The sequence below is a fragment of the Macaca fascicularis genome, chromosome 9 (assembly GCF_037993035.2).
Source record: "Macaca fascicularis isolate 582-1 chromosome 9, T2T-MFA8v1.1".
NCBI classification, from domain to species: domain Eukaryota; kingdom Metazoa; phylum Chordata; class Mammalia; order Primates; family Cercopithecidae; genus Macaca; species Macaca fascicularis.
The window spans coordinates 124,146,679-124,163,356 of record NC_088383.1 but is presented as its reverse complement, the minus strand read 5'-3'; the positions used below and the strand labels follow the sequence as shown (position 1 = coordinate 124,163,356).

The 16,678-nt window shown below is 33.4% G+C and overlaps 1 protein-coding gene across 9 annotated transcripts in view; it reads right to left on the bottom strand.

The window, feature by feature from the left end:
* ATRNL1 (attractin like 1) overlaps positions 1 to 16,678 on the bottom strand; it is an 842,049-nt gene that overhangs the window by 803,500 nt on the left and 21,871 nt on the right. For 8 of the 9 annotated variants that reach the window (XM_045362239.3, XM_074002848.1, XM_005566518.5 and 5 more), the window contains exons 2-5: positions 11,489 to 11,572; positions 9,623 to 9,736; positions 3,705 to 3,833; positions 2,184 to 2,392 (exon numbers count right to left, since the gene is read on the bottom strand). The exons of the other annotated variant lie outside the window; for it this stretch is intronic. In XM_045362239.3, the coding sequence (XP_045218174.1) occupies positions 2,184 to 2,392; positions 3,705 to 3,833; positions 9,623 to 9,675 (391 nt within the window). In that variant the 5' untranslated portion in view covers positions 9,676 to 9,736; positions 11,489 to 11,572. The remainder of the gene's footprint in view (positions 1 to 2,183; positions 2,393 to 3,704; positions 3,834 to 9,622; positions 9,737 to 11,488; positions 11,573 to 16,678) is intronic. 9 annotated transcript variants of the gene reach the window in all.

Sequence of the window (16,678 nt, the reverse complement as noted above, 5' to 3'; positions counted from 1 at the left end):
TTATATAAAACTACCAGATTTTGAACCTCATAAAGATCGCCTTGGCAGTGCGCATTTTCAAATGTCTCTCATTCTTTGATCATTCCCCATTTGGCCTAGAAGCAAATCTATCTCTTCTTACCTCACTGATTCCTTCCCATTCTATATATCTGAAATAAAAACATCATTTTCCCCTAAATGATTTTGCTCACAATCCTACCTACTTTGGAGCTATGTTTCCTTAAATACAGAATCAGGATCAGGTTTGAGGCACAAAGTAACCAGTCTGCACATAATTTGTCTGGAAAACACCATACTATCTCATTTACCAGCCCTCTACCTTCAAACATATAAATTGAGAAATCATTTCCTTAATTATTAAGAAAATGGTATAAAAATTGGTCTTATTTCTGCATTTTATAATTTACAAAGGACTTTCACACTATTCTCCATAAAAAATGTATATGTATTTATAAATAAATGTGTATATATGCATACACACTCACACATACACATACATAGAGATGCATTTCTTAGATTATTGCTATTATAACTTTGCTTTTAAAGTGAACATACCCAGTATTTGCTTCCCCATTTCCATTTGCTTATATACATATTAGATTCAGGAATTCTTATGATTTGGGACATTACTGATGAGAATAATGGGATATGAAAAGGTCAAAAATCAAAGGCCAGAAAAAACTCATAACGCTTTGAATCAGATCTATATTACAAGACTCACAAAATAAAGCATTTCAAAGAAGGACTAATGAAAGTAAATAAAAAACAGAAAAGGGGACAGAACTGTTCAGAGAATGTTATACAAATGTATCCCTCATTTGCTTTTAAGACTGCTGAAATGAGGTGCAGACTAATGGCAATTGAAGACCAGTTTGAAAAATACTGTGTGTATGAGCTATATCTCTATTTATCAGGCCTTAAATTAAATATAATACAGATAGACCATTGTCTCTATAGAAAAGACAATTATTTTAGTTTCACATCAGAAATGAAAATAAAATTACAACTCAAGGCACTTTTAGGGGGAAGAAAAGTCACAAATGATTAAAAGAGTCACTTAAAATACATGTCCCTGTAATTATAGAACATTTAGAAATTTGTATCTGTCATAATTGTAATTGGTAACCAAATTTGATTTAATAAGATATCATAGATCTTTTGTGCAGTTGACATACCTAATATTTTTTATGACCTAACATGAGCTTAAGACAGGCATAATTTATACAAAGCCTAAAATAATTCCTCTAAGTACTGAACATACTTAACAACACTTTTTTGAAAACATCATCTCAGCAATAATGAATACAACTACATGAAGAGTATGTTCTCTTTGGTTTTTAACTTGGGAACTATTGCTACTATTTATTACACTGTATTATAACAACACATAATCAAGTACTTCAGGTTATATAATTATTGAGTCAAATTTCTCTATTTCAACAGGATTAATATGTTGGCACAAAGGAAGCTCTTCATATGTAAATGCAACTAGCAAAAAGTAAACTCTAGGTGGGTAGGTGTATGTATAACTAAGTATATCTCTTAATTTCATAATGACAATATTTATTATTTTATGTCCAGATAAACAAGTAAGCCAACATTCTTCAGTATAGTGTAAACTTAATCTTTGATGATAGATATTTATAAAAATTACTTAGATATTCTTTCCTAGGAATCTGACTTTTGCAATAGGCAGCTAAAATACTTTATAAAATATTCCAGTTCTTTTTAAAATAGCCACAAGATGTCAGCCTTTCCTAAGAAATGTTTCATATACTGCAGTACCTTGTAAGATGGGCATTTATTTTTGTAATATACTATTTATATTACCCTTATAAATCAAATTTGAATGCACCACATTAAATTCAGTGAAGTCACCAAATTTGGGGAGAGTCGACAACAAATTACAGAAGACCATAATGATCACACGCCTAACAATTCAGTTTCATATATCACTTCGTTTAGTCTTCAAAGCAGTATGGAGACAAAATCTCTGCCAATTAATTCTATTTGTGACAAAAAAATTAAGAAGTTGATTATTAATCTGAACATTCTAAAAATAAAAGTAAATACATGAGGTTTGGGTGTGCAAACTATAACGAAACAAATAAATGTGGAATTTGTATTAATCTATTACACATATGAATCAATGTTTCAAAAGCCATCACAACACACGTGCTTACCTTGCCAACTATCATTGCAGACACATAATTTTTCTCCCGTTAGGTCACAGTAACCATGATCTGGACTACCGCAATTGGCTTTACAGTAAGGAATATCACAAGCTTCACCCTTCCAGTATTTATCACAATCACAATATACTTGACTTGGAACAGAGATACTAGTTGTACACTTCCCATGACCAGAGCAATTGTTAGGACAAGAATTGATTCTGTAAAATATAATTCATATATATTCAAATTGAAAAAGAATTTCGGTTGATACATCAGAAACTTCATAATTTTTATACTGTGTCCTATGTACTTATAAATGTAACACAATTTCACAATGTAATTCTTTACTCTGTATCCTCTTACTCTTATGAAATTGTTAGTATTTATTTGCAGTTGGTCTTAGTTTATTCAACAGATTTACTTTGATACCAAGACTCCAAATGTCTAATGACTACATGCTCAACATCTGCAGGATCTGTACAGTTCCAAGCAAAATGTTTTGTAAAGACTTAAGTACTCAAATGTTTTGAATGTATATTTTACATAAAAAAAATTAAATTCATGAATATTCAAAACTATATGAGAAGTCAAGACATAACTTGGCTGTATAATATTTAAAGAGCATGCTATCCCCTGTACACTCTTATGGAAGGAAAGGGATGTTTATCATATTTAGTTTTAAGACTCTTTAACTGATTATATTCTACTATATATTTGTTATCCCTTGCATACATACTTGGATACATTGTAAGATAAATAATTCCATAATAAATTGTTAATTCAAAGATATTTAGAATATTTCTGGTGAAAAATTCTCTGGTTATCAATTTTTACATTCTGAAGAAAAAAAATAATATATAGACTTCCTCTCTAGCCATTCCTGTGAAAGCATCTGAAAGCATCTCTCATTACTTTACCCTCAATCTTCTAGATATAAAAATGTTTATAAAGTGTCAGGCATATAATAGATTCACAATGAATATTACTTTTCTTATTTTAGAGGAGATAGTGGTATACAGCCATGTATCTCTTAAGCCACAATTTCCCCATGTGTAAATGGGAAATATACCCACCTGACAGAACTGAAGGTAATTAAATGACATAATATATGTACAGCATTCAGTACAGTCTCTGCAATACAGACTACAAAAACTTAGCTCCCATAATCCTCTTCAAATTACAAGTGATATGCCTTAAAGCACTGAAAGGCAGTTCACAACTCTGTGCAGTCTCACACATCTGTTACTACCAGTAAAGTTACACTAGTATTTGTTTACTTAATCACTTGCCAACAAACAATTGTAAATTTCATAATTAATTTTCAACCAAACTTATAGGCTTAGATCACATTTTGTGGCATACTATTAAGATTTTATGTCACTTAAGAAGGGATCCTACATACTAATTTGAAATTTTACACAATAGTCTGCTTCTGGTATATAAGACATTAACAAAAATAAACCAAAAAAAACTCTTTTACATTGAATTACAAGAATCATTAAAACATAGAATTTTTTAAAAAATACTTACGAATAGAAAATGTTGAAACCAGTTAGATTATATGCAGCATCGCTAAAAAAATGTAACAGTGCATAGCCAGATGTAGTAACAACTTCAGGCACAGTTTCATTGCCCCTTATTTCAGGGACTATCAAACCACTAAAAGAGAACAAAACTGAGTATTGTATGTGTAGATATACATAAGACTGTTAAGCACATAAAATTTACTCAGAAATATTCTTACCAGTATCAGAAATGCTTGTACATCAGAATGGGCAAGTAAAAGCAGAATAAATCTGAAAGAAGTTCCTCTCCATTTCTCATTAAATTAGTTCTACTACTGCTGCCAATACACTAAAATCTACTCTCATGCCACTGTACCCCATTTTTTTTCTTATCATTATTTGTAAGGCAATGTCTCCTTTCTCCTTTTTGTCCTGCTATCCATCCTGTCATAATACTACAGGGTACTCTCTCCCTTAATTCATATAAAACTTCACTTAAAGTCACCTGGCTACTCTAATAAGTGACCCTGTACCTTTACTTATTCTGATTGGTTTAAAAATCCGATGAAGCTGAAGACACTCTACATCAGGTAAGCAATTACAATTACATTCTAATTATAGCTGTACATTTCCAATACATTTATCTAGGTGATTTAAAATTAAATATTTTTTAAAATTTAAAAATACATGCTTTTATGTTTTTCTAATTTTGCATACCTATGCAAATTGCATTAATATATTACTATTATATTACTATTCCAAAACGAATATTGCTCACATAAGCCCATAAGCACACAAACAAAAATTTGGGGTGGGGGAGATATAAATGTACAAAATAGTTTTAAACTAGTAACTTGTACTTCGTTTTAAGACTACTTGTTCATGAGAAAAATTACCTATCTTCATTTAGTTTTATGCTCTAGCCTCTCTAAATCTATGAAAACATGCAATAGGTGAAAGAAAAGAGGCTGCTAACAAACAAATTACATAACTCGACACAGTGAATTCCTTTAGAAAGAGTTAAAATTATGTCTAGGTACCGCTAAGAACTGAATTCCCCCATTCAAATCATATTTGACACATAAATGAAATACTATAGTCAAATAATTTATTTGGAAAATACATTCTCAAAGACAAGTTAAAAAGTAATCAATTCTTGATTTAACGCTTTAGTAATTATTATTACATCTACTAGGTTATGTTTGTGAAGCAACACATGATTTTAAAATGAGACTCTCAAAATAATACAAACCCTATGACACCAGTCTTCGTTATACATACATATTGTTCATTGTAATAAAATTATATAAAGGTATTACTAAAAATAATAGATCTTTATAATAGATACAGCTAGTCTCTGAGAGCTCTCTGAAAGTGATAAAAAGAATAGGTCTGGGCTGGGTGCAGTGGCTTACGCTTGTAATCCCAGCACTCTGGGAGGCGGAGGCGGGGGCGGGCAGATCATGAGGTCAAGAGATTGAGACCATCCTGGACAACACAATGAAACCCCATCTCTACTAAAAATACAAAAAAAATCAGGTGGGCGTAGTGGCACACGCCTGTAGTCCCAGCTACTGGGGAGGCTGGGGCAGGAGAATTGCTTGAACCCGAGAGGAGGGGGTTGCAGTGAGCCAAGATCACACCACTGCACTCCAGCCTGGTGAAAAGCAAGACTCCATCTCAAAAAAACAAACAAACAAACAAAAAAGAATAGATCTGTTTGTTTTTTTTTTTTTTTTTTTTTTTACAAATATTTTAAAAACAATAAATAAAAGAGAGTTTCTACTTATTGTATAATACACCAGGAAATTTGGACCAACTGAAGTCTAGTAAAATGACAAATTATATAAAAACAAAAAAATCAGCTTGAAGGCCTGCCCAGGCATTGAGGCCACTTACCCTATTGGCATTTGCTGATTTCAAGGCTGGAGGTAAGACTTGAGGGGCTAAAAAAAAACTGCGTGGTAAGGATTTCAAGGATTTCACAGAGTAAGGGAAACAACAAGTGAAACCCAGGGCCTTCATGTTGAACTGAGATTTCAATGGTTGGAAGTAAAAGCAAACTACCTAAAGTTAGGCCCTCCAAAGGACTGCACTGCAGCTGAGGTATGAATCACCCCAATATCTGAGTTTGGATTGAATTGAATATGGATTGCTATTGTCCCCAGGTAGTCTCTGCAAGAATATAATCTTTCTAGGCCTCAAATTATTACTGTATATGATTTTCCAAACACAACATCCAACACACAATTGTCCGGCACACAGTGAAAAAAAATAACACTTCTCCATTCCCATTCATTCTCCACATTCTAAAAAGTCTTGCCTACAGAATAAAAGTCCAACTTCTTTAGTGTGGTGTACAAGAAAGCAGTATTAGAGTGATTAAGGGATTAGGATCTACAATTACATAACCTAGATTCATTTTCTGACTTACTAGCTAGGCAACCTTTGGGCCACTCACAGAAAATCTCAATTCTGTCTCAATTCTGCATTTGTAAAATTGCAATATTAATACCTACCTAAAGGTTACTTTGAGGATTAAATAAACTAATGCTTATAAAGAACTCCTGCACATTGTCTGGCACAAAAGGAGCACTAAGTAAATGTCACTGATTGCTGTTTTGGAGGAATGTGACTCCTACGTATCCTTCACATTTCCTACAATAAAGTTACTCAAAACTTTTTACTATTGCACTAAAATATAATGCTCTTTAATGTGTCTATACCTTTGTATATATGCTTTTCTCTCTCTAGAATGTCCTACTTGACCCTCCTACTTCATTCTTTTACTTATGATGAAAGTCAACATGAAGGATTGTTTATTTTGAAATTATGTAGTACTTTCATAACCTGACTGTAACATTAACTAGGCTGTGTGAAAAATCTGTTTACATACCCCCACTAATGCAGGACTACTGCATACTAAAGAACTGGCTGGCTTTTGTCCCCAGTTCTTGGGATATAACCTCTAAATTCTTGAAATTTCCTGAGTGATAGGAGTATCTTCCTATTCACGGTGAGCCCTGAAAATTTATGCTAATGAGGTCACTCATGGTGGGCCCCTAATTAATTTAAGCTAAAGATATAATTGAGAATAGGGGATGGCCACTCCAGAAACACTAACCATGTGATGGAAGTGTTGGCGCCATATGGTATTAGCCTAACTTCCCAAGAGAGAAGGGGATGGGAGGGGCTAGAGATTTGAGTTCAGTCTCATGGCCAATGATTCAATCACTCATGGGTACATAATGAAACTTCAATAAAACTCTGGACACCTGAAGCTCAGATGAGCTTCCTTGTTGGTGATACATGTTGATGTGCTGGATGGCTAACACATTCTGAGGACCCAGAAGCTTTGCATTTATGATCCTCCTAGACCTCACTCTAGGCATCTCTTTATTTGGCTGGCTCTGATTTCTATCCTTTATGATAAAACTATAGTCATAAGTGTAGAACTTTCCTGAGTTCTATGATAATTCTAGTGAATTACAAAATTTTTGGAGAGAGTAGGAACCCCTAAATATGTAGCCAGATGGTCAGGGTAGGTGGGGACCACGAAGCTTGCAGCTATTGTCTGAAACGACAGCAGTGTTATAGAGCAGCAGTCCCCAACCTTTTTGGAACCAGGGACCAGTTTCATGGAAGACAAAATTTGCACAGATTAGGGGGAGGATGATTCTGGGATAATTCAAGCACATTACGTTTATTATGCACTTTATTTCTATTATTATTACATTGTAATATGTAATGAAATAATTATACAACCCACCATAATGCAGAATCAGTGGAAGCCCTGAGCTTGATTTCCTGCAACTAGATGATCCCATCTAGGGGTGATGGGAGACAGTGACAGATCATCAGGCATTAGATCCTCACAAGGAATGAGCAACCTAGATCCCTCACATGCGCAGTTCACAACAGGGCCTGTACTCCTATGAGAATCTGATGCCGCCGCTGATCTGACAGGAGGCGGAGCTCAGGCAGTAATGCAAGCAATGAGGGCAGCTGTAAATAAAGATGAAGCTTTGCTCACTTGCCTGCCACTCACTTCCTACTGTGTAGCCCTGTTCGTAACAGGCCAAGGACTGGTAAGGGGATCTGGGGTGGAGAGGAGACCCTTGTTGTAGAGGACTGTGCTCTTAACCTCAGAAATCTGTTCTAGCCCAACTGCAGGTAGTTGGTATCTAAGGTCACTGCAATAGCTATGCCTTCTTCCCTACTATGTACTCTAAGCCTGTGACAGTCTCTGGAATTAAGTGTTGAGTAATAAATATTTATACAATTGAAATAATTCAAACATATTAGATTCTGAATTCTTAGCAAGATGAAGTACAAACAGCATACGCTTTTAAATCAGGAGATTGAAATTCAAGTCCTAATCCTAGCTCTACCATCTATTAGAAGCAAATAACTTCTCGAATGTCAATTTTCTCAACTGTAAAATGGGGATAATAGTACTTAGTACTTCCCCAACAAGATCTTTGTGAGGATTAGATGACATTTAAACTGCCTAGCCTAGTGCTTAACATCAAGTGGATATTCAATATCAATAAACATGAGTTTTCCATTTCCCTTAGGAGGGCTAACAAGAACACTTGCTAATGAGAAATCACTAATTCCATCTTCACAGCCATATACTAAATCCCACCTGCTAATTATCTTCCTTTAGTAACAAGAAAGTGTTGGTAAGAATGCTAATGGATGAGTATTAATACAAAGTAATTAGAATTACTAGATAAACAAATGAACAGGCACACACCTAAATGATGGTCAGCCAACGGTATCATAAAAATAGAGTTAAGATAGCAAAGTGATGTTTAAATTGCTAAAAATAAATGTATGAACTGAGGATCAAATTTAATTGTTACAATAAATTGTCTTACAACCTAATTATTTGCAAGGCTCCACTCTATTTTCTCTCTATTGTCCTTAGATGAAGGACTGCTTATGGCTATCCCTTTTCTAATGTTCAAACAACTCAAAAATTTAAGCAATAGCAATATCACAGAAAAAGTACCTAAGCTCCTAAGGAAATACAACTCCTTACATTTTTGTCCAAAATAATAATTCACATTCCTGATAAAATAGAACAAAATAAAAGGTATTAGAATGGAATGAAATAGAACATTTGCCACATGAAAAGTAAAAAGAAAAATTGGAAAGAAAAAATTTTGAAGGGACCAATAAGCTTTTATCCATACTTAAATTTTCAATGACAGAACATATAAGAGATATTGTATAAATAGCAAAAGTAAATAATATGAGTAACTTAACAATCATGTTAAATTGTATACAAAATCTATACTACATGTTCATAATTTTTTCTGTGTCTAATAGATTTTCTCCTATTCATGAAACTTTTTATAATAATGTAAACATACGTAAGATTTTTAAATTGATACAATGCTATAATTTTAAAATTAATAATCTACCATACTACTAACAATAAAATATTTTGAAGCAAACAAAATTCTCGTATTTTCAGAATTGGTAGAAACTCCATCTTTATTAACCATTGCACAAAGCGTAACTTAACTCTTTTATGCAGAATTTAAAATTTTACCATTTCACTAAAATAAAAAGACAACTATTGAAAAAAAAAAACGTCTATTCATTTGTCAGCTGGAACTCACTCTAATATATCCAAATAGATAGTTCTGAAAACATATTCAATCCACTTTAAAAGAATAAACTAAATACAATGAGAATAAAAAATATTTAGAAAGAAATCTATATTTCCAATATAGTACTTATGTGTTATATCAATATTTACATAATTACCTAAATTGACAGTTACAGCAAATAACAAAGTATTATAATCAACTGTGAAATGTAACTATCAATACCTTTACTAAATTTATTTTGCAGTACATATCAATATATATTTAAAGTTAAGGAATTATACAGTCACTTTTCTGCAACTGATTAAATATAATTACTCACCTAAGTACAGCTATTAAAGGTGCATATATTGAATCTCCATCATAAACATACATATGATCCCAGCTACATTCTGTAGCAAAATGATTGAATCTTAATCTTAACACTGCATTTGGACTGAAAATGAATATGAAATATTTTTAAAATAAAAATATACAAAGCACAGAGTGAATAAATACATAATATTTATTATATAAATATACAAAGCACAGAGTGAAGAAACTTTAGATACGCTATTTTATTAGAAATGTTTACAGATAATTTTGCTATAAATCCTTATATCATCAGGGTGAAAGACTGATAAGCCATCATATCTAATTTGTACAAATAAAACGTAACTTTCAAAATCTATTAACAGGACATATGTATGTATCATTATTTTCTTAAAATGTAGTCAATAAAAAATGTTCAGCCAAGCGCGGTGGCTCTTGCCTGCAATCCCAGCACTTTGGGAGGCCGAGCCAGGTGGATCACGAGGTCAGGAGATCAAGACCATCCTGGCCAACATGGTAAACCTGTCTCTACTGAAAATACAAAAATTAGCTGGGCATGGCAGCACACGCCAGAAGTCCCAGCTACTCGGGAGGCTGAGGCAGGAGAACTGTTTGAACTCAGGAGGCAGAGGCTGCAGTGAGCCGAGATCACAACACTGCACTCCAGCTTGGGTAACAGAGTGAGACTCTGTCTCAAAAACTAAGAAAAAATTCTATGTCTTGATTTAAGGTAGAGGTTACATAGAACTGTATACATCACTGAAACCTTGTGGAACTGTACACTTAAAATGGGTGCATTTTGTTGTATGCAAATGGTACTTAAATAAAGTTGATTTTTAAAAATCAACACTCAAGAAGCCACTATTCTTATTTTTACAGAACCCTTAAATGGAGGCACTAAAAAACTATTTAAATTTTAATCAAAATTCTCAATGTGATATAATGTTGACAAATAAAATTTAACTATAGGTGCACAGCAGAGAATGAACAGCGTTTAAGTTAGAAAAATTTAAATAAAAAAATTTCCAAATATACTCTTTAGAAATTATAAAACAGTTCAAAAATAATTCATATCTATTCTTTTATGCTCCACTCACAATACACTTAAATAGATAGATTCTGTTTCAAGCCCTAATTACTGAAAATACCTCTAAATGAATAATTAACTCTCTCTTCTACAAATGTTCTTTTAAAAATACTCTTAGAACTAAAATGCGGCCGGGCGCGGTGGCTCAAGCCTGTAATCCCAGCACTTTGGAAGGCCGAGACGGGCGGATCACGAGGTCAGGAGATCGAGATCATCCTGGCTAACACGGTGAAACCCCGCCTCTACTAAAAAATACAAAAAACTAGCCGGGTGTAGTCCCAGCTAATGTAGTCCCAGCTACTCAGGAGGCTGAGGTAGGAGAATGGCGTAAACTCGGGAGGCGGAGCTTGTAGTGAGCTGAGATCCGGCCACTGCACTCCAGCCTGGGCGACAGAGCGAGACTCCGTCTCAAAAAAAAAAAAAAAAAAGAACTAAAATGCTAAATTATATCAATAGCATAACTCAGCATGAAATATTTTTATAATTTATATGAAGTCTTCAAATTTCATAACAAGATGTTCAAAATAAACCCAAAAAATGCCTACTGAATTTAATACCACAGTAGTATAACTCAAAAACAAAATATATATAAAAATTAAACTATTGTCACAAGTGAAGAGGTAGTCTAATTTACATTAAATGTGATGTCTAGAAGTTGTAAATATTATCTAATAATAAACAAATAAACTAAATGACAAAGTAATTATACTTTAATGCTTTGACATTAATATGATCACCTTTATCATTTAGGAATAAAATACATTAATTTGACCCAGACTATATACTTACTAGCCTTCAATGAGCCATGTACATTTAGTTTTATATTTATAGTTAATTGGGCCATCTGTTAAATATCCAGAAGGTTCTGTTAACCTGGAAGAGAAAACAAAATAATGAAAATAATTACCTTAAACTAACTGTAAGACATATAGCAGGATAAGAAAATTTAAAAGTCATTAAGGCAAAGGAATGGGACATAACAATTTTCAAAAAGGAGGATTTATTTAAAACTTTGGAAAATTTCAAAGTGCTGTATTTTTCTCTGCATCTCAAAAGATACTTATTTTGGATTTCTTTAAACCTTAATATATCATGACCATTTCAATTTACGAAGCGAAAAAAGACACTGAAAGACTGAACATGGTACTGAAGGATTCAATGTTGATGCAAAACAGAATAAGTTAAACTTCATCTGCACAAAAATTAGGTTGAGGCAGAAGAAGGAAGATCAAATACAAATCTACAGAATAGAGAAACAGTATACATATGTCCCATTTTGGGGAATTACCATGTAAGCTATATTTTTCCTCATGCACTGGTATTGCTAAACTAGGTGTCACCAAACTTTAAAAAGAGTTCTGCTATAAATATATTTTTTATTATCATTTTCTCCTGTCTACATTACATCTAGTCCAAGAACTCAATTTTTAAAACAGGACAAATAAAAAAAAATTGTATCTTCTATTTTATGGATAAAAAGAAAAAGATATTTGGAAAAACTCTCTATTTTCAGAAATTAAAAATATTTAAAACAAAAATCTCAATTCTATTTCATTGTTTTTCTTACTTCTAGCCCAATTATTTTATCAAGAGACCATATTTTAAGTAATTAAAATGTCTTCCCATTTAACATTTATATACTATACTTATATATGCATATACACACACATCACAGCTAATCAGTTTTTACATATTCACATAAACATACATATACACACACACATGTATATATCAGGACCATTATCAACTTTTAGATAAAATTAAATGTGCCTTATAGTATAGAGCCTTAAATACATTAGGGGGGAAAAACTTTAATTTACCTAAATCAGGGTTAACAGAAATGTCAGTGTTAATGTCATCTGCATGTCTTTCATAATCCCTGCAAATTACTTCAGTAATAAAGTAGCTAATTGATGCTTAGAAAATCTTTGAAGAGCAACAAACAAATTCCTATATTCTCAAATAAACGTAATAATAACGAGCATTTTCTACATGTCAGGTACCACTATAAACACACAATGTGTTGTCCCATTTAAGAATCTCAAAAACCCTATAAGATAGTAAGTAATTAGTAACTCCATGTTATAGATGAGAAGTCTGAAGCACATTTTAAGTAACAAGTTAAATAACTTGCCCTGATTTTTCACTTCCAATAATATTAATACCAAGTACAGTAATTCAGAAAAACTCTCCACTGAAAGTTAAAGGACAATTTTTAAATCTTACAAGTAAAAAAATGATAAAATGTACGAAGCCAAGATCCAGAAGTTGCAAATTCTTTAAGAGGAGGCAGGCATTCAGAGATGCTTTTGTTCTGAGAGATCTGCTTATTTAGAAGAGACTGCCAAAAGATTGAGAGTGCACTTGGTAGCCTCAAGGAGAGAGGAGGACAAAAGTTGGAAGCAACAACCCACAAAACATAGGGGCTCAAAGAAACAACAGGGCACTTTGACTTGGGACATAATGACTTGCTATTAAAAAATGGTATACCAGAAGTTAACCAGCCTTTACCTCAACTATAGGTTAGCTATGAGTCAACTGAGCAACAGAAAACTCCCAAGTCTTAAAATCGGCTTATGGTGCTGCTAGAACTGCCAATATGCCAAGTATCCTAACAGAAGATACATGATACTCTCTAAAGAAAGATAACATTATCCTGGGCCTCAAATTATTTCTATCAGTAATTTTGAAATAAAATGTCTAGCATAATAAAAGACAATTAAGCATATGAAACTACGACAAGAAAACACTGGGGAAACTCTCCAGGATATTGGACTGGGCAAAGATTTCTTGAGGAATAACCCACAAGCACAGACAACCAAAGCAAAAATGGACAAATGGGATCACATCAAGTTAAAAAGCTTCTGCACAGCAAAGGAAACAGCAACATGAAGAGACAACCCACAGAATGGAAGAAAATATTTAGAAACTACCCATCTGACAAAGGATTAATAACCAGAATATATAGGGTGCTCAAAACAACTCAACAGGAAAAAAAAAACCAACAATCCAATTTTAAAAATGGGCTAAAGGTTTGAATAGACATTTCTCAAAAGAAGACATACAAATTTCAAACACATGTATGAAAAGGTGCTCAACATCACTGATCATCACAGAAATGAAAAGCAACACTACAATTGAGATACCATCTGACCCCAGTTAAAACGGCTTATATCCAAAAGACGGGTAATAAGAAATGCTGGCGAGGATATGGAGAAAAGGGAACCCTCTTACACTGTTGGTGGGAATGTAAATCAATACAACCACTATGGAGAACACTTTGGAGGTTCCTCATAAAAGTTAAAATTTAACTAACATACAATTCAGCAATCCACTTTTGGGTATATACTTGAAAGAAAGGAAATCAATATACTGAAATATCTGCACTCCCATGTTTGTTGTAGCTCTGTTCACAATAGCCAAGATTTGGAAGCAACCCATGGGTCCATCAACAGATGAACAGATAAAGAAATGTGGTACATATACACAATCAATTACTATTCAGTCATAAAAATAGTGTGATTCAGTCATTTGCAACAAAATGGATGGAACTGGATGTCATTATGTTTCGTGAAATAAGCCAGGCACAGAAAGAAAAACATTGTATGTTCTCACTGATTTGTGGGATCTAAAAGCAAAACAATTGAATCCATGGAGATACAGAGTAGGAAGATGGTTATCACAGGCTGGGAAGGGTAGTGGTAAAGTGAGGAGGAGGTAGGGATGGTTAAGAGGTACAAAAAAAATAGAATGAATGAATGAATAAGACTAGTATTTGAAAGCTCAACAGGGTGACTATAGTCAATAATAATTTAATTGTACATTTTAAAATAACTGATAGTATAATTGGATTATTTGTAACACAAAGGTTAAATGCTTGAGATAAATACCCTACCTTCCATGATGTGATCATTATGTGTTGCATGACTGTATCAAAATATCCCACATACCCCATAAACATATACACCTACTCTGTACCCACAAAAATTAAAAATACATATCCCCACTCCTCCAAAGAAACATATATTGTAGGAGTTACCACAGTAATCCTTATCTCCTCTTATAAGAAGTGATGTGAAGGAACTGTTATGCCTCCCCACCTAAGCTAAACAATAGGAGTACCTGAAAACTACACTCCCTGTCCCATCCTATTCAACTTCAGTAGTACAATTTCCCAAACTTAAAAGGAAACTACTCAGCACAATCCCCGAATTCCTCATCCTTAGCACTAAAGATCCTACCAAGAGCCCACCTTTTCCTCCACCACTACAAAAAGGTTTCCTCTTTGCCAATTCCAATCCACTGGAAGCATGGGAGGATGTCACCAATCAAGGTAAAAGAAATGGAAAATTCCTTCTCACCACCAAGACATGTGTAAAGGGGAAAAATCTCCTGCTACTTCTGTAATAAATAACAATTCTCCTTCTGCAGTTTCATGATCTCTTCTTAAACTCCAAGAACCTTCGCCTGCATGCCACTTGGGCAAAGCATTCCCATTACATAAGTTGGACCTCTTCACAATCTAGAACTGTCCTTCTAAAATTCATAAGTCTTGCACTCCAGGACCATACTCTAACAATAAACACCTAGTTTTCTATTTCCTTTTTTTACTTCTTACTCCTAATACCCTTACATTCCAATTGTGTGGCACTCTCCAGAAATTAGGTAGCACATAGTTCAACTCCCTACAAAAAGTAAAATAGGCTCTTACATAACTACTATTTCTAATATTATTTCTAAAATGCATTCTAAGTTTCAAACAACTGTTTTAAAACTTTCTATCATTCCTCTTGAACTGAGAACCATATTGACTTATTCATCTAGATCAGTACTACATACACTACTAGCCTACTGTCTGTTTGTGTAAATGAAGTTTTATTGGAACACAACTACACTAGTTTGTTTAAATATTATCTAAGATTGCTAACACACTACAAGGACAGAGTTTAGTACTGGCAACAGAGACCATCTGGCCAACAAAGCCTAAAATATCTCCTATCTGGCCCTTTACAGAAAAAGTTTGCCAATCACTTGTCTAGATGCCTGCCACATATCCATATGCCTTGTCAATATCTCTTTCTAGCTGAAAGTGCCTAATGCAGAGTCCTTAATTAAAAGCATGCTGGGCTGTTTATAATACAAGGTTTGCCATTAATAAATGCAGGAAAACCAGCACAAATATTAGACAGTACTAAAATTAAATCTAGTGGGATGTTGTTGTGTATCCTGACTATGGATATATAATTTAACACATTATAAAAATAAGAAAGTGTGACAGTTTTAATATTACAAAATCTCTGAAACAATAAATCCTGTTTATCACAGAATATAGGTTTAGTCCTGGCATAACCAGCCTAGAAGGAATAGTCAAATCCACTCAGGGATAGTCTTTATGCAGGGCGGCTTTTGTAAGCCTTTTTCACACAAAAATCTTTTTTAAAACAGGCTTTCTAGTTAAAATACTATTTATCAGCTTATTCCTTTTTATTTTTTATTTCATCTTTATTGACAAATAATAATTGTATATATTCATGGGGTAAAATGTGATGCTTCAATACATGTATATATTGCAGATTGAGCAGATCAGGCTAATTAACGTACCCATCACCTCACACACATATTTTTTGCAGCAAAAATATTTAAAATCCACTCTATTAGCAATGTAGTATATGAAATATACAATGCATAATTAGTAACATTAGTCATTTCATTGTACAATAAAACAACAGAATAATAGAACACTTATTCTTCCTAATTGAAACTTTGCACCCTTTGACCAATATTTTTCCTTTCCCTGCCCAACCGACCACCACCCGCAGCTTCTGGTAACCACCATTCTACTCTCTACTTCGATTGATTCAAATTTTTGGATTTCACATTTAAGTGAGATCAGGTAATAATTGTCTTTCTAAGCCTAGCTTATTTTGCATAGCCTAATGGCCTCTAGTTTTATTTATGTTGTCACAAATGACAGGATTT